The sequence below is a fragment of the Sinohyriopsis cumingii genome, chromosome 15, assembly GCF_028554795.1.
Source record: "Sinohyriopsis cumingii isolate HCF-2022 chromosome 15, ASM2855479v2, whole genome shotgun sequence".
Taxonomy (NCBI): Eukaryota; Metazoa; Mollusca; class Bivalvia; order Unionida; family Unionidae; genus Sinohyriopsis; species Sinohyriopsis cumingii.
In genome coordinates, this window is record NC_142975.1 from 71,548,528 (window position 1) to 71,567,560 (window position 19,033).

The 19,033-nt window shown below is 34.7% G+C and overlaps 1 protein-coding gene across 10 annotated transcripts in view; it reads left to right on the plus strand.

Moving 5' to 3' along the window:
- Positions 1-19,033, plus strand: part of LOC149782047 (rap1 GTPase-activating protein 1-like) — a 435,320-nt gene that overhangs the window by 376,868 nt on the left and 39,419 nt on the right. For 8 of the 10 annotated variants that reach the window (XM_089933464.1, XM_089933461.1, XM_089933465.1 and 5 more), the window contains 4 exons: positions 1,173-1,269; positions 5,625-5,708; positions 10,462-10,545; positions 15,795-15,857. In XM_089933464.1, the coding sequence (XP_089789590.1) occupies positions 1,173-1,269; positions 5,625-5,708; positions 10,462-10,545; positions 15,795-15,857 (328 nt within the window). The remainder of the gene's footprint in view (positions 1-1,172; positions 1,270-5,624; positions 5,709-10,461; positions 10,546-15,794; positions 15,858-19,033) is intronic. The other 2 variants (XM_089933462.1, XM_089933463.1) reach the window with 2 other exon arrangements.

A 19,033-nucleotide genomic window follows, 5' to 3' on the forward strand; every position in this document is an offset into this window, starting at 1 on the left:
ACTGGATCCTCCTCTGTATCTAATACAGCATTGAAATCCAAACTAAAACTATACAGAATGAACCAGACTGTTTGCTGGATCAGGTATTATTCATTGTAATGTCATCATTATATTGTGATGCCTGCCATGTGCTATCATATATTTACAATCTTGTGTTAATCACTGCAAAGTTCCTTAGTTTTTCTTCCTGCATGCTGGGAAAAACCATCCCATTCTGCACTAAAGCCATCATAGAGATAAAGAGAAAAGATCACAGAAAATTCAGTATAAATTGGGTGTGATGCAGTTGTCATTATAAACAGACAGTTTTCTCCCGGTGGCAGTTTACTACCGTATTTACAGTATTGAGGCAGTGATTTTATTTACTGAAATTCAGGTCACCTCATGCAAGGAGGATGAAAACAAGAATTATTAGTTTGCATTATATGGGTACATGGAATCTCTTCCTAGATTGTTGGCAGATGTATTTCTCTTTGGAGTTGTCTTTTAATTAAAAGAATGTTTAGATGATACACAAAATTGTAAAAAGTATACAATTCCTTTTAATTCAGATTTTGCTTGTCACTTGGCTGTGTTTGTCTGCAATAGGTTAGACTTGCTCTTTTCTTTGAAGAGTGATGCTGATAAATCTTTACAAAGCCATTAGTTGGATGTGATTGACAAGATGATGATGATGATGAAGATGATGATGATGATGATGATGTTCGGTTCAGTACCTTGATTCCAAAATTGACAGTTGCATTCTGCACGTCTTGCCAGTAAACAAAACACTGATTTAATTAAATACACTGGCATCTTTTGTTAAATGACAAGATAACATATGTCTAGACATCATGTGGGTATTGGAGTAATGATTTATTGGGTTTTTGATATTGTAGTTGTTATTGTTTTTGTTGTTGTTTTTGATCAAGATGTTACTCATCCAAGGGTATCGAAAACAAAGAGGGTCAAGGGCAAGTCCCAAGTATACAGCTAGTTGAAATGAGACTTCAGTTTATTGATTTGGACGATAAAATTACTGGTGTATTGTATTTATTTTGTCTTAAATCTGAATAGAATTTCTTCAAGTTGTGTTGTAGACTGTTGGAAAATATGGTAGCTGTGTGCCTAATATTGGCCTGAGATTAATTATTTTTTGCCATTTACTGATTTAAATCATTATACATTTTCAGGAAACAGAATATGGATAGCGGCCAGCTCTTCTGTGAGACACATTACCTACAGTCCAAGGCAAAGGGAGGAGGGGGAGGTAGAGGTAAAGAAGAGCAGGTAAAGGATAATGTTTTTTAAGTACATGGTTATGTTGACCTATTTTTCATTTTGACCTGTTTTTTTGCCATGAAACCAGAACATTGTTTATGAAACATGCAAACGTTGGCGCTACCTCAGTAATATTTTATGTTGGCTGAAGTAAAAGACTTGTGTTCTTGAAACTCACTCTCCAGCTCAAAACTACCCAATCAGAAACAGTATGTACAGAACACATATACAAAAATAAAGAATTTAGGTTTAAAGGTCTTTGATTGTATAGTTGTCATGTTGAACTGTGAAAAGCTTTTTGTTTTGGAGTGTTCTGAACTTGAGTTTCATATTACAATGCCTAGAAAACCAAATGAGGGTGATGCAGACTTTTTAATTTGGCATTTTCAAAGTTTTATACATGTTTTAATTTCGTTTGAAGAGGTAGAGAAAGAAATGGATTTACAATACCAGGTTGAACAATTTTAGGTCCAGAATAATTTTCTGGCGGTGTATTACCATACCTACCTGTGTTATAATCAATCTTGCCATCCTAAATCATTAGCTTGTCAGTTAGCAAAATTTAGTTCCTGCACAATAACTGGAATTATTCATCATCTTCAATTACCTGACATTATGGATGGCTTGTATTCCATGCACTTGATGAAAGATCTAGAACGCAATATGACATTAATACCTGGACATGCATATCAACTAACACCAGATGTACCAGGTGAATGTTAGTTTACACAGTGAATGTTAGTTTACACAGTTAAACACTCTTGTAAATGTGGACTGGTTATAAACAAACCTTAGCTGTTGAGATGTGAGAATGTTGCACTCTTACCACCATCTTGAAAATACTTGATTCAAGGTTAGGCTTGCAATCTAATTTGCAATACCATTATTTTGTAAACTTGATGTGGTTCACCAGAGACACTAAAGTGGTATTTATTTACCTTGGCTGGTTTTCACTTTGACCATTTGTTTTATGCCTATCTTAACTCTGGCATATTATGTAGTGGTATTGCCCATCTATCCACAAAACCACATTTTATTTTACAGGCCATAGCTTTGTAACAGTTGGAGAGATTTTTTTGGTCTTTATGAAGTGGATATTGTAACTAGACAGTGTGTCTTGTAACATTGTCACAACACCTTCAGAGTCAGGATCATGACAAGGGAAACATAATTCTTTGACTCCTATCCTTGTTTGTATTATTGCTACTGAAGTTGTTCTGATGAAACTTTGTCCAAGTACATATTATGATTAGGTAAAGTAGGCCACATCCCCAGCCACAAGGTCAGGGTCATAACAAGAGAAAATATAATGCTATGATGTGCATTATTGACCTGAACAGAAACTCTGAACTAACAAAGATGTTTTAATGAAATCCTAACAGTTATATTTCATGTATAGACAATGTCATGTGCTATAACCAAGGTGAAGGTCACAGCAGAGAAGATGAAGTTCTGACCTGTATTCCATTGCAACATTTGAACCACTTTAGGTATTTTAATGAATTTTAACAGTATCATGACTGAACAGTGTGTCACATGCTATAGCCACATTCTCTGCTTCAAGGTCAAGGCCATGGCATCGAAGAGTATAAATCTGATTTCTATCCTCGGATTGATATAGCTTTTCAAGCAAAGAAGCTGTTTTAATAAAATTCGAGCATGTTATTTAACTTTACAGTTTTCAGTCATACCCCATTATAATCCAAGGTATTCCTTTTCCAGACTCGTTTTTGTTTCCCTTCAGAGATAATACAATACTCTCTCATTATAAGGCCTTCATTATAGCACGGTTCCTGTTTTATAAGTCCTTCATTATAACGCAGTTCCTGTTATAAGGCCTTCATTATGGCACAGTTCCTGTTACAAGGCCTTCATTATGGCACAGTTCCTGTTATAAGGCAGGTATGGCAATGGATCCCATTTCATTATGTAGTAAAATTATCAGTATATTGTACTTTTTTATAAGGATGTTGCACTATAAAACAGTACACTTTCATTAAGACTGTTATAATTAAGGTGTGCTGTGTGGAAGATACTTTGCCCAGGCCCATGCCTTATCAAACAATAGGCAAGTCCCTAGCTCAAAGGTCAAGGTTATTAGTAGGGAACAATTATGAGGCAGGCATGAGATGTGTGGTTTGTGATAATCTTTTCTAAATCTGGCTGTGATTAATAGTTAATGCCCATAAGGGATAAGCCTGAAGTGATCCAAATGCCAATGGTATAGTGTGGTAGGATCAGTAACACTCAACCCACTGCATTGTTAACCCAGCACTGCCATTCTTTAATGCATCAAAGATCTGGGTCTATGCTGTTTACTCCACTAATGATTTCAACCAAGCTTTGTAGACCCTGATCATGCAGTACATTATGTGATAGCCTGTCAGGGTCTACATGATTTGCAATTGAATGTTATAAATGGTATTCTCCAGTTTCATCAGGTTTCTTATTATGAGGGACTGATTTAATATCCTAGTACTTGCATAGAATTTATTAGACTGTATATGTACTTGTACTGTGCCCAAAAATACTGTGAATTCACTATTTTTTCATGGGTTAAATTTTTGGGGGGAATTATATGGTTGCTACAGAACCACAAAATTTAAACCCATTGAACGACAATCCTTCTGTGAAATAATAGAACTTTTTCCCCAATCCAGATATCTTAGCAATGATGAAAATTTAAGAAATACAAATAAAAAAGTTATTAATACCAAGAAAAAAAATTGAATTCACAGTGTTGTACGCTTGAGAACTAGTAAACACATTTTAGTCATGTAACCTATAGTTAGATAACTTGCCTGGAAGAATATGCAGTGACCCTTGCATGTAAATTAATTGTTTAGAATGAGCAAGCTTAATGTAGGTATTACCTGTGTTGCATATTCGCTGTAATTCTCCCATGATTAATCCGCTTGTGATCATAATCCCTCATTTACAAAAATTATGGCAAATTTCTGTTAAAAACTTTCTTCTGATGAGCCCACCCCAAACATTTAAATTTTTATATAAAAAACTGGCTGCTAGTTTAACATGGGAGAAATACTGGAGTGAAGTTACAAGATGATACTAACATCTTTTTCATCAGTGTCAGTTTCATTAAAAAAAGTAATACTCTAACTTGTGTTCAAGATTTCTGAACTTAAAGATTTATTTACAAATTATACTGATTAATAAGACCATTGCAAATTATTGTTCAACTTAAAAGAAGAGCAAAGCTATTTTTATTTTAAAATGCAACAGTTTTAAGCAACAAGTAGTTTTCTTTTAAAAAAAGAATATTAGAACCCAGGATCATGTTGGAGGATCTCATTAGTTATCACTTTTTCCTTCTGTCCATCCATTCATGCTTACTTAACCAGCACAGGTCTGCATCCCTTAGACATAACTGGATACCATTTGGTTGGTGAATAGCCTGTTACATGTAGGCCTTCCTCTGAAAGGTTTAAGCCTGACAGAGTTATTGCCCTTTTTATATCTTTGCTACAGCAGATCTTTGCTCAGGAACCATATACTGCATGTTTGATGCAGACTGGTGTGTACATGGTTTTGCAACCCATGATGTGACTTTTATGTGGTTGTCTCATGAACTCCATTTTGAATGAGTGTTGGCCCATGACAATTGTCTTTGACTCCTAACACGGAACCATTCAACATATTCTGGTGTAATTTGGTATGAAAAACTATCAAATACATTTACTCGTGCCTTGTTTAAAAAAGTTTTGGTACCCTGGTTGCTCATTCTCCTGACTTTGGATTCTTCATGATGACTTCACCAATTATTTCTGGAATTCAGCTATATTGGCATGTGGCTTCGGATTGATGACACCTTGACTGAATTGTGCATCATCCTAGAATTTCACATCATCATATGTATGAGTTAGGACTCTTGATTGCCCATCCTTCTTTTACAACGCCTTGTTGGATTCAACCAAATTTGGCATGCAGCCTTGTGTTAATGGAACATTTAATGAGTTTCATTTTATATGTTTTCCATGTAATTTAGAAGAGTTATCTTCCCTGAAAAATCATTCTCCTAACTTCAGCTTTCTGCAGCATGACTTTTCAAAGAAATGCTGCATTTCAGCCCAAGTTACTATGGACCTTTTTATTTATGAGCCCCTAGAATGCCAATCTTTTCCCAGTTTTGATTTTCCAACAAAATTTCTTCAGATGAAGGCCCTTCCAAGCAGATTGTTAAGAGTGGGGCCCTTTGTGGTGCACCCATCACCACTAGCTCTGGTTGTCTTTTTATTATCAAAATTGCTTGCTCTTCTTTTTTATCATCACAAATAAAGTTGTGGCTTTTAAGCAGAAAAAAAATCTCCCCCAAAAAGGTGTTTGACTTTTTCGGTTTTCTTCAGACTCCAGACTTTATAGAGATGATGTTTAAAATCCAAGGAAACAGATTTGATGATCAGAGATTTGACATGTCAAATTTTGTAAAAGTAAGTATTTCTTTGAATATGGTTCATATTTAAGTCTTGTATTTTTACCATAATCATCACTAAACTAAGACTTCATTGCTCCTTGCTCAAATTTTGCTTATGTCACAGAATCAGGGTTCACATTTGCAGTTCACATGACTTTGCCATTTACATTTTGAAGATCATGTGATCAGGATCACATTCACATTTTACATTTTTCACATTTCTATAGACTGACAGCATTTTCACTACTTTCTAATGTACCTTTTTGGACCAGTAAAGACTGAATCAGTATTCGTTTTGTCTACGCAATTAAATTGTCTCACCTAGAATCAATAGCCAAGATATTGGTATGATTGTCACATGACATTCGAATCTTTGCCTGTCTGAATTAAAGTACAGTCTTGCAAGTAAAAATGACGTTTGTACTATTTCATGCAGTCATACTTTGTCCATGATCTATGAAATGGGGAATGCTGATTCAGTCTTGCAGTCATACTTTGTCCATGATCCATGAAATGTTTTATCAGGGGAATGCTGATTCAGTCCTGGATGGCTTAAATATCAACACATGCATTCACCATCCTAGTTGCATCTACTAACCAATTATTTTAATTTCCTTGTACTATGTTAGTCCAAATCAGCTGTAATGGTGTGTCATTCGGCAAGACAGACACTTAAATGGCCTTGACATTAAACAGTCTTGCATGTGCTGATGTGAAATCAAAAAAACTAATCTTTCAGTAAATTAATCAGTCTTACAACGGAGGCATATTAATGAAAATAAAGCATATTTGTGGCAGAAATACTGCTGCATTAAACTCATTCAATAAAATTGACTATTATGTTTGTTACAGGAGAATTCTGCTATAATGTGTTAGGTGGGGTCAGAACTACCAGGCCTCTCTAAAAGTGAATATCATTATTACTACAGGAGAATCCACTGTAAGGTGGTAGCTTGGGACAAAACATTTTAAGTCCTCTTTAAAACTGACAATCATTGTTGCTACAGGGGAACCTTGCTATAAGGTATTATTTGGGATCCATGAACTGCCAACAGTGTTATATAGTGAGCCACAGAATAGTGAGAATGGCAACAAAATTTAATGAATGCATGTAAAAGTATCAGGAGGAAATAAACACAATGCGAGTCAGATAGACAGTAATATGTTCTGCCAAATTATATGCCAGGATCTCGGCTTGATGAAAATTATTCATTGCCATGTAAGAACTTGATGATTTGTAAATTATAGCTTCCTGAAATTGACTTACTTATTGTTTTTTTTAATTTGTGAATGTGGCTTACATTTTGAGTAGTGTCAGGAAATGTTGTTGTTGTTGTTGTTGTTGTGGGGTTTAACGCCATTTTTCAGCACGATGGGCTATACATGGCGGCCAGTATTAATGGTGGAGGAAGAACCCGGAAAACCCCGGAAAGAACCACCGACCCACGAGAAGCTACTGGCAAGCTTTCTCACATGCCCACATTGGCTGAATCTTAGACTCGAACCGCCGCAGACAGAGGTGAGATGGCAGTGATCCGTAACGAAGAGCGCTTTAGACCACTCGGCCACTCGGGGCCCCAGTGTCAGGAAAAAGAGACATCAAAGACAAAAAAAAATCAGGAACTATAGTTTAACCATATCATCCCCAAGTTCATAAGGTGCATTATGTTGGGTTTCCCCTGTACTTGTAATATTGTACTGTGGAAAATTGTAAAATATTTTACACTGTTCACAATGTGAGTATGTGAAAAAGCTTGCCAGTAGCTTCTCGTGGGTCGGTGGTTCTTTCCGGGGGTTTTCTCGGGTTCTTCTTCCACCATTAATATTCGCCGCCATATATAGCCTATTGTGTGCTGAAAAATGGCATGAAACCCTACAACAACAACACTGTTCACAGTATCAGACAAATTGTGTCTTTGTTACTTTTGTTTCTGGTGCCCAGATAATAATCATGTCTGTTCATAATCCTGCAATTTTCACCTCAAGTTATTTTTGTTAAAATACAACCACATCAATAGAGGTCATGAATGAATAAATGTCATGAAACATTGGATAAAAGATAACTACCCAAGAATTGGAAATTATACCTTGATGTGTAATTATAGTGCCTTGTTATTATTTCAAGATTGTACCTTGGTGTCTAATTATAGTGCCTTGTCATTACTTCAGGGTTGTACCATGCTGTCTAATTATAGTACCATGTCATTGCTTTAGGGTTGTACCTTGGTGTCTAATTATAGTGGCTTGTCATTACTTCAGGTTTGCACAATGGCATCTAATTATAGTCTCATGTCAGTACATCAGGGTTGGAGAAATTTAAGACTCCATGTATGCTTAAGGAATAAATTGAAATATGGTCATTAGACAGAATTGGTCAGTGGTACTTTAGACTTTTTAGTTTACACTGATCCACTGACAGCTTTTGACAAGTAAGTGGAGCTTTCCAGTTAATTTTTTCCCCATCATGGTGTCAGATGGACAGCTAAATAAATACATAATGTATAAAAGAGACAAAACTGTATGAGAACTGGTGTTGTAGGGGCACTTTTAGCCCAGAAATTGGAATAATAGCCACACCTGCAATAGCGAGTTCCAGTTTACAAAGTCCACTGATCCGGTTGATACATAAATCAGAACTTGTTTACATGGTTATGAAGGCCACCTGTTCTTAACAACATTTTCTGTATGTTCCCCTGAGTGGTTCTTATGCAGTAGTGTGACTGCATGGTCTTTTGAGCTGTTATTGTTAACAGATCTGACTGCATGGTCATCTGAGTGGTCATTATACATAGTTGACTGCATTGTCATCTGAGTGGTCATTATACATAGTTGACTGCATGGTCATCTGATTGGTCATTATATAATTAGTTGACTGCATGGTCATCTGAGTGGTCATTATACATACTTGACTGCATGGTCATCTGAGTGGTCATTATACATACTTGACTGCATGGTCATCTGAGTGATCATTATACATAGCTGACTGTATGGTCCTCCAGAGTCCTCACTATTCATGGATTCAAGTGGATTAAATGCAAATCTATAATACTGTTGGTCTGAAAAAATCCATGATTGGAAAACAAGGATAAATTCAGGTCTGATGGAAAGAGGCTTGCATACATCTGGGTATTTGTAAACTTTATACTGGCGGTAATTACCTGGAACAAGACACTTTGTTTCGTGATTATGCTAGACTTGATCCGGTTGTACCTTGTTTTTACTGTTTACCATTGCAAGATTTAATTTGGGCTCCCCAATTCAACAGATGTACATTATTCGACATAACGCTAATGCGCTGTGCGCTTAAATAATATTGGGTAAATTATGATGTATGTTGACTCAGACTTGTGGTAGGCACACATAAGTAATATCATGTACTGTTTGCCCATCGTATGATTTACATCCCTTTAATGCTAGGAGAGTAAGCTCTCTTTGTTTATATTTGGCGCTGTCCCCTTTGGAGGTTCTTTTATTTTGCCCAATGTTTGTCACAAAGAATAAAGCTGGTGTAAGCTTGTTCTGGAGATTGATTTAACCCACAAGTGTATCAAATAATGAGACAACTTGTATTCAGCTTAACCCTAAAACATCTCAAGTGTCTTGATTCTCATGGCAGGGAAATGGTGACTGAAATCTGCTTAGTACATCTGTTTATATTTGGGGGGACAGGTGAGAACTAATTTCTATGGATACCTGGTGTTGTTACCATGTAACTTTATGGGTTAATTTTGTCACCTAACTGGACCGTACGTGTGTTTTAATGGTCACAGCTAAACTGGGAGAGAGAAGAACCTCCAGAGTGTAGAGTCTCCACACTGACAAAGGGCAGATTTGCATATTGTTAATTTATTGCAGCTTGCATAAATTTATCAAGGAATATTTCCCCTCTCATAAAGGTAAAGAGATGTGCAACCAGTGAATTTTTTAAGTGTGATTATTACTTACTGTGTGGATTAAAATGAGATTTCTTTTCTATTGATAACACCAGTTCAGAATGTTTTTATATAGACTTGTTTGGGGTTTATAATATGACTCTTTAAAAACGTCACTGGTTTGCATTATAAATTATTTCTGAATTTATATTTTTAAGCAAAATTTTACTCTACTTTTCAAATGGAAAATACCTGTTTCCAAATTAAGTAGGCCCTCAAAGAACAAATATAGCATCTAATCTTTTTTATAAGCTGGGAAAGAACACAAATACCAGTCTTTCACATAAAATGTAAAATAATTGATGTAATGATTTTTTGTCCTCTGACCCTGCATGGGGAGAAGGTGAGAACAAAAAGAAAGGCCATCAATAATAATCCTTTGTTACCTAATGTTATGCATGATTTATCACACATACTAACCCGTCCAGGATAGAATATTTTTTGATTTTCCTGCACAGAAACATGTAGATAGTTTCACTTCACCAGCATTAGCCTTCCTTGATATGTGTCAGTCATTTGTTAACTCTATGCTTTAATACAATTAATGGAATTGGAGTCATGTTTATATTTTACACCTGGCTTTTAAATTTCAGCATACCTTCCATGTAAATTGATTTCAGACATGTTAATATATAATTATGTATACTTTTCTATGTTGTTTTTAATCTCTTGATCTTTCTTGTAATAGATATCTGCTGTGCATGACAAGGTGAACCTTCTATGGCTGACATTAATTTCAAGGGAGATAATTATGAAAGGCATTGAAACCTTATGAAAGTTATTTATCTTTATGTCTGCAGCCCACTCATGCAGTTCACTAACCTTTGACATTTTTAGGCACCTGACTTTGTTGAACTCCTTGCTTTGCACCAAAGCCGCCGCTATGAGGATCAGCGATGCGCTTTACCCCTCACTCTTCAGGTCTGAAAGCATAGATTTAAAGTATTTGCCTGCATGTATTCATGAAATATTCACTTTGATGAATAATTATAGTGTTTATGCCTATGTAGACTGAAGTGCTATTTTTAGTCTGCATTAAATGAAGCATGGATGAAATTAACTGCTTGTTATTCATGGTGTTGATCTGTTTGCCTGCAGACTTTAACCTGCATGCAGACTGAAGCATATATATCATGCATCTGTTTTATTGAGGTCCATAATCAACGTCATCACCATCCTTTCATAACATCGCAGCTTTTCTGAGGTTGCCATGAGCTGCAGCAATCAATCCAGGTGTTTGACAAAAGCAGCAATGCTTAGACAGAGAAGAATAGACAAGAGAAACAGTTAGCATTGGTGTGTCTGTTATGCTGACATCATTCATTTATATTGAATTACAATAAAATATTTATTGCTAATCAGATCCTTTTCCTGAAAATAACCTAATTCAAAATATGTTTTAGTGTGTGATTTTTCTACTGGTGTTCGGATTCGTTGAAATAATTGATGAACTGATGATCAAGTATGTGATTTGCCATGATTGATTGTAAACCGTTTTTTTTTATTTTTTAACTGTATGACATATAGTTTTAATTCATATGACGATACCATCATAACACATAATCGCTGCCAGTGTAGCAATAATAATGAAGATAAACAGTTGTATTTTGTTTCATTAAACTTTATTTATAATATATTTATTTAATCTTATACACTTGATGTGGTGTTCAATATAGCTATTCAATCCATATTTACATATCACACACCTAGATTCGAACTACTGTACTTAAGGTTCATTCTGTGACATTCATGCGTAGATGTTTTTAGAGGCAGTGAATCAAACTTTTGTATAAATCTCATTTTTTAAAATTTGCATTCATATAAAAATGCTACAAATATTTAAGAGTAAAAGAGGGGATATGTAATAAATACAAAACAGCATTTGTGTTTTGTTACAAGTCGGGGAGAAAACTCATTTGATAGGGCTTATAAATAATGGCCTTGACATACCTCTACACCATATCAAACTCGTTCTTTCTGTCCACTTGGAACAAAACACATCAGCAGCTTTATTTAAACATAAGGTGGGGCCCCGAGTGGCCGAGTGGTCTAAAGCGCTCTTCGTTACGGATCACTGCCATCTCACCTCTGTCTGCGGCGGTTCGAGTCTAGGATTCAGCCAATGTGGGTATGTGAGAAAGCTTGCCAGTAGCTTCTCGTGGGTCGGTGGTTCTTTCCGGTGTTTTCCCGGGTTCTTCCTCCACCATTAATACTGGCCACCATGTATAGCCTATCATGTGCTGAAAAATGGCGTTAAACCCCACAACAACAACAAAAATAAACATAAGGTGACTATTCATATGTGTAGGTACTATTCATATTTAAATAACCTCTCCCCTGGATACAGGCATTTAAGTATTACCCTGTATGTAGAAATTACATTGTCCATGAAAATTAAGAAAATATCTCTGATTAAAATGGAGTCTTGATTCATTATGATGGTACAGTCATCAGTAATTAATTTTCATCCAGGTCCTAATACTGAATTTTACCGTGTCATATTTCAGAAAAATTGTATAGCATACCAAAAACAGGAAAGAAGCAGCTGTTTACCACTGCTGATTTTCTTGTCTGAGTGGTTTGCAATTCATCTAACACATCAACTGATGCACTGGGCTGTGTTAAAATAGTGCAAAAACCTCAAAGATGTTCCAAATGTCAGTGACAGATTATTGATTCTGAATAAGACTTTCAGATCCATCTTGTGGTACAGTTGTTATAATTGAAACGCAGTGAACTTGGTTGTTGCTTGCTCCCTTTCACACAGATTGTTTGGTCCCTTTCACACAGATTAATAAAAAATCCAGATGAAAGAATCACTTCAAATAATATTAGGAGAAATCTGTTCCCACAAACTGTTGTACAGATGCAAGATACTTAAATAAACAAAGTAGGAATTATAAGAGCCTCACTGTAATATTGTTATATCATTGCATGCCATTTTGTTGCAGTCAATATATTTTCCAATATACAATAGACTTTTATTATAGGATGTATGTAATGTTATGTACAAATTATTTTAATATGCGTCACAATCATTATTAGCTTCTTGGATTATTTAATATATTTTGTGTCTACAGTACCATACTATCTGTAAGTTTTTGTACACTTTATTATTTTTTTGTGGATGTTTGAATAGTTACAGCTAAAAATAGTTAATGCATAGCCCGCTTTAGGTGAAACTCAACATAGCAGTTTCTTTGGTGTCTGTCGCTCCGCACCCTAGATCAGCCTCGATGTTCAAGTTTGTTTTATTGATTTTTATTTCAATGCCATTTTATCCCACTCTCAAAATGGGATATAGCTTGGAGGCAGGTTGATTATGCAGGTCTTAATAAGATCCTTGTTCTAAGTATAGAAGCTTGTTCTAAGTATAGAATCTTGTTCTAAGTATAGAATCTTGTTCTAAGTATAGAAGCTTGTTCTTAGTTTAGAAGCTTTCAGGTTTTCATAGTAAAACAAGTTCTCAGAATATTCAAGTACAGAAGATAATTATAGTTCCTATATATTGATTTTTGATAAAAAAAATATAAAATGTAAAAAATCTGGAATGTTTCATGTTTTAAATTGTATTACATATATTTTGTATAATGAGATAGTGAAATGGATCAGTTTACATACATTGATATTGCCACAATGGCAAGATCAATTTTGGATCTAATTTTTGTTCCTGTTTAGGAAATATATCTGCAGCTGTGTAAATTATTCAGACTTATTTTTCATATTTAGGCATGTTTCATCTGTCTGTCTGTCTGTCTCTCTCTCTCTCTCTCTCTCTCTCAAAATGAACAGATCTTGAAATATGTCTAGTCTGTAGACCACAATTATGTAACCAAAAAGGATTTACCATCAAGAAAAGGCTCAAAATGAACTCCAAACAACAAAAAGTAGGCTTCAAGTATTGGCTTTTTGTAAAAAGAAAATTGTTTTCCTCACAAATAGTACACATTGTAAGTGCATGATTCCATGATCTGTTTTTATATGATATTTAATGTTGCCCATACACTGTTGGTTGCACTCTGTGACAAATGGTAAAAGGTTTTAGGTTACAACTCTTGACTAAATATAGTAATTATAATTACTGCAATCATCATGCTTGAAAATTATAGAGAAATCAGATAGATTAGAGTTGATTGTATACCAGTATTAAGTGAAAATCCAATTTAAGGTGCTGCATCTGTTACCAAACAAGTCTGCTAGCTTGTCAAGGGTACACAGTCCATGTTTGAATGCAGAAATAAATTAAGACAACATAATTCATGTAGGTAAACTGATAATCATTGAAACTTTTCATTTAAATATGTTTTGTCTTGGGTATGATGATCTGTGAAATTTCTATAGAACCCCATGCCAGCAATATTCAGAGTAAAATATGTTAACAAAACTAAAAAATCTGGTTATTATTTATAAAAAAATGAATTAATTTGACAAAATCTACAATTTAGAGCATTAAATCTATGAGCTAACTTTGTAAGATTTGTTTCCTGTACTTAATGTAAAATTTCTTTTTATCAATGAAGAAATGCAGCTACTGTATTAATCACATTGGCACAGAATCAAGAGAAAAAAATCAAATATTTAATTTTTAAAAGAAGTGCTTTTGAGCTGGCCTGCTGGCTGTCATCCATTCATCTGTTAGCACAAGATTATTACTACTTCTCTGACATGAAACTTAACACACATATGGTCATCTCAAGGTCAAGTTGGTTCTAAATGAAAATGGTGTGGCTTGGACATCCAGTATTACTATGTGGTGGCTACTTGGTCTTAAATGAAAACGGTGCAACTCTTACCTGCAACATGGCTGCCAAGGCAGTCATCTTGAAAATCTTGTTATCACTACTCCTGTATGGATGGTTATTGTTTCATCAAAAGTTTCTACCATTTCAGTTGCAAGTTTTTAAGCGATATGAGTTTTATTTCAATGTTTATTTACTCTAGTGTTGGAATGGTACATGGAGCCACGTAAATAATGTTTACCTCTTCTTTTTTAAAAAGAATCATTGTTTCATTTGGGTTTTTTTTGGATAATATACTTCATTACAGATATAATCATCTCTTTCAACCAAATTTCTGATGCAGCTCTTTTTAATGAAACCTTGAATAATTTGATTTCCAAGATTCTCCAGCATCTACATGAGTTAAGTCCCTTGAATATTCATCTTCCTTAGTTTGGTTCCTGAAGCATTACCATACCAAGCTTTTATGGATTTAAATAATTTTGGTTTGGGTAGTAGTGTTAGACAGGGTGAAGTTTGTTTTTGACACAGTGAAGGTTTGTTTGAGACAGTGAAGTTTTGTCGGGGGACCAGACTAACTTTATTGAGGGTACTATGGAGACTTTAATCTATCCATGTAGCTTGCATGAGCATGCTTATACATAGTCCAGAAATGTTTTCGAAGAAGACAAAAATGTTGAGGATAAATGTGAGATTCAGCCTCATAAAAGGTCTAAAACAACACAATTATGAGAAATCAGCATTCAGATGCATAGCCATGCTTGGGAGAAAAGCAGGAAAGACAACAAATACATTTGTTGGACATAATGTCATGCTGACTTGAGTATTGCTCAAAACTGAAAACACAACTGCTGATGCCAGATGAATTTAAAAAAGCAAAGACTACACTGAATTCAGAAATCAAAAAAGAAATCACTGACTTCTATGAGGTTTGGAACAGTAGTTTCTGAAACTGAACTGGAGATCGTTAAGACCAAAGTGTATACCTCCCAAACTTTTTAGTTGAATATGCTGCGTCAGATAACAACTTCTGTATTCTTCAAATGGGTGTTTTCCACATCAACGATAGAAGTATAGAATGTTTTGCCAAAACTTTCTGAAAATTGGTCTAACTTCCATAAAAATGTTTGCCTCCTTAATGAGGTCTTTTTAGGGTTGGCAAGGTGGTTTTGGGTAATACCTGACCCCAGTTACATGCTTTAAAAAAAACAAACTGGCCATCAATGTAGACATCAGCATTTCTATCATATCTATATTTTCATCATATATGTTGAGTGTGTAGAGTAATTTGCCAAATTTAGTTCACTAAATTTGTTGGAATGGTATGCTTTAAATGTTTTGAAAATGTATGATTTTAAAGTAAACAGAAATAAAAAAAAGCTTCTGTGTTTTTAAAACATAAACTTACTGTTGGTTTAATTTATTTTGCAGACACCTCCAGAAGAAACTGTGGTGGTAGAAAAGAAAAAGAAAGAGATTGGTGCTGTTTTAGAGGTAAAATTGTTTCAGTGTTGAATTATTAGGCCTGTCTTGAGTACCATGCACATTGAAAAGGCATTGGTTTAAATTCAAAAAATTTAAGATTGTTTGCTTCTCATAAATTCATGTTGACCACACAACTCCAGAGAATATGGTTGGTTGGTGGTTGTTGGTTGGTTTTTAATGATACTTAAGTATATTATTGATAATTTCATATTGAGGAAATGGGGGAAAAGTATTTTAAAGACACACTGAAGCAGTCAAGGCTCTCCTGGGTAGGTATTGAACCCACAACCCTAGGATTAGGAGTCTGATACTCTACCAACTGAGTTACATCATCATTATGATGTCATTCATGTAAACTTGGCTTTTTAAACAATGAAAAGGATAGATCAAAATACTAACATCAGAATGAATGATGTTGTAATGAAAGTACACAAAATAACTTGTTTATTTGAAATCTTATGAAATGATTTTTCTTTGACAACATGTCTTAAATTGGCTGCTCTGTTTTCATGCTCTAAAGTACAGTTATAATCTTAATAAAAAGTAATGTAATGGAAAAGTTCACACTGGAACAAGCACTTTTGATATTTTGAAAGAGAGAAATATATGATTTTCAGCAAGTTAAATTTTTTTAATACTTTGTTTTGAAGTGTTTTAAGGAGGTATAGTAATTTGGTTTTTTATTTCATATACTTTTATATGCAATTATCCTTATCTTAGGACCTAGTGCAACAAAAAACGCAATATCATTTTCTCCATGTTAGATTGTTTTGACAGTAATGCTAAGGATTTCCTTTAAGATAACTACTCAAAAAGATCAGCAGTCATTATTAAAAAAAGTCAGTTATTGTTTACACATTCTGAGGACACTACAGTATATATTTTTAAAACAACAAGTGGAACATCACGAAAATTACAAATTGTAGTTTTCATCAGTCACATAAGAATGTGAAAAGATGCAAACTATAAATTGGATTTAAATACAGTAACGCTTCTAAAACTCCAAGCTTCTACTGAACCATGTTTTGTCATAGTTGAGCAAAATGCTTGATACTGGGACTGGGTGTGTCATTTAAGTATTGCGTAGTTTTCAAGTGATTACTGTTCCAGTTCTTGAAGTTTTACTATTAGTTTTCCTGTTACTTGCACTTATATAATGATTGAATCCTTCATATGCATTCATGTAGGATTGGAAAAGTATACCTGATGGTCAGAACTTTGTGTTGGACAGTAGATTATGCTAGATTTTGATCCAGTGGTTGAATTTTCCTATTCAACACTGATGCATAGCAAAGGATTGGTTTCCTTGCATTATTGCTCCAGTGGCCTAGTGATTTGAGCATCCTACACAGATGTGGGAGGTTGCAGGTTTTAACCCCAGCTGAGTCGTACCAGAGACGTATAAAAATGGTACTATGAGTATCTGCTTTGCTTGGCACTCGGCATTAAGAGGTTATTGTTAGGACTAGGGTGTAAGGACAATGTGACTGGGTGTAACATCATGCTACATGTCTTTGGCATGATGCCCCAGTGCTAGACATCACTATAAACTGCAACACTGCGGACATCGTAGACGTATGACTGAAACATTGTTAAAGCTAAGGTAAAAATCCAAATCAGACACACACATTCTTGCATTAACAAATGACAGATGAGGGTTGAAGTCAACATGAGAAATTATGAGTAACTTTCCAACATCAAAACATCAACTGAAAATTTCCTCACCATAAGACAGGGTGTAAAAAGTTAGTTTTACTCTGAAAAATGTAGTGAAGATTTCACATGATGTTCAACACATTGTAGCATTCAAAGAACAGCATTTGAGGTGCTAAGGCAATGGCAGTACACGGCATGGAAACAGTAATGCCAATATGAACAAATTAAGTTCACTTTAATCCATTTATTCGGGACAAAAAAATAATAGCATAGTTCTCAGTATAACTTTGATCAAGAATAATGATGTACCCTTCATAAATAATAACGTGAATATGAAATGTAATAAAAATAACTACATTTATTTTACTCTGAATCGGGCTACAAAAGTGTGAGATTTCCTGTTTGTGGGACACTTAACTTCAGCTGCTGCTTATTTAGTACATCAAGATGTAACATTTAATGCTTGTTTTAATTATTGTGAAGGGATGCTGAGTTTTGATGGAAATTGGGAATGTTTGCAACTTTGTGTGTACTATGTTCATAGTAGAAGGTCATATGATGAAAGATAGAGATATCCTTCAATGGTGTCCTACACTGGAAAACACAGTGATATAGAGGAATGTAAGAAAAACACTCACTGTAAGGTCCTTTGTTTATCCATGTTTCCTGTTGTAATGCCCCTCATAATAGCTGGGTTCATGTTACAAGGCCCTTCATTATAATGTGATTTATGTTATAAGGCCCCTCTCTATAACATAATTTTTGTAACAAGACCCTTCATTAAAAGATTGTTCCTGTTATAAGGCCATTCATTATAACATGGTTCATGTTATAAATTATAAGGTCCTTCTTGATAATATGATTCCTGTTATAAGGGCATTCATTATAACATGGATCCTTTTATAAGGCCCTTCTTAGCATGGTTCTTGTTATATGACCCTTTCTTGTAACATAGTTCCTGTTTTAAGGCCATTCATTATAACATGGTTCCTTTTATAAGGCCCTTTATAGCATGGTTCTTGTTATATGACCCTTCATTATAACATGGTTCCTGTTATAAGGCTATTCATTATAACATGGTTCCTTTTATAAGGCCCTTTATAGCATGGTTCTTGTTATATGACCCTTCATTATAACATGGTTCCTGTTATAAGGCTATTTATTATAACATGGTTCCTTTTATAAGGCCCTTATAGCATGGTTCTTGTTATATGACCCTTCATTATAACATGGTTCCTGTTATAAGGCTATTCATTATAACATGGTTCCTTTTATAAGGCCCTTTATAGCATGGTTCTTGTTAGAAGGTGGCTATGGTCACGGATCTAATTTCATTATTCAGCAATAGAAATGTATGTATAAAGCAGTTAATTTTAACACAGTCTAGCCTTAAGGCATATATCTATGGCTTCCATGTTATAATAAAGAGAAATTTATATTAAATTGCTTAAATAGGACAGATTTAACCAGAAAATTTAATAGTGAAAAGAGTCATTAATATCAATCAAGGTCAAGTTCCATCTCCATTT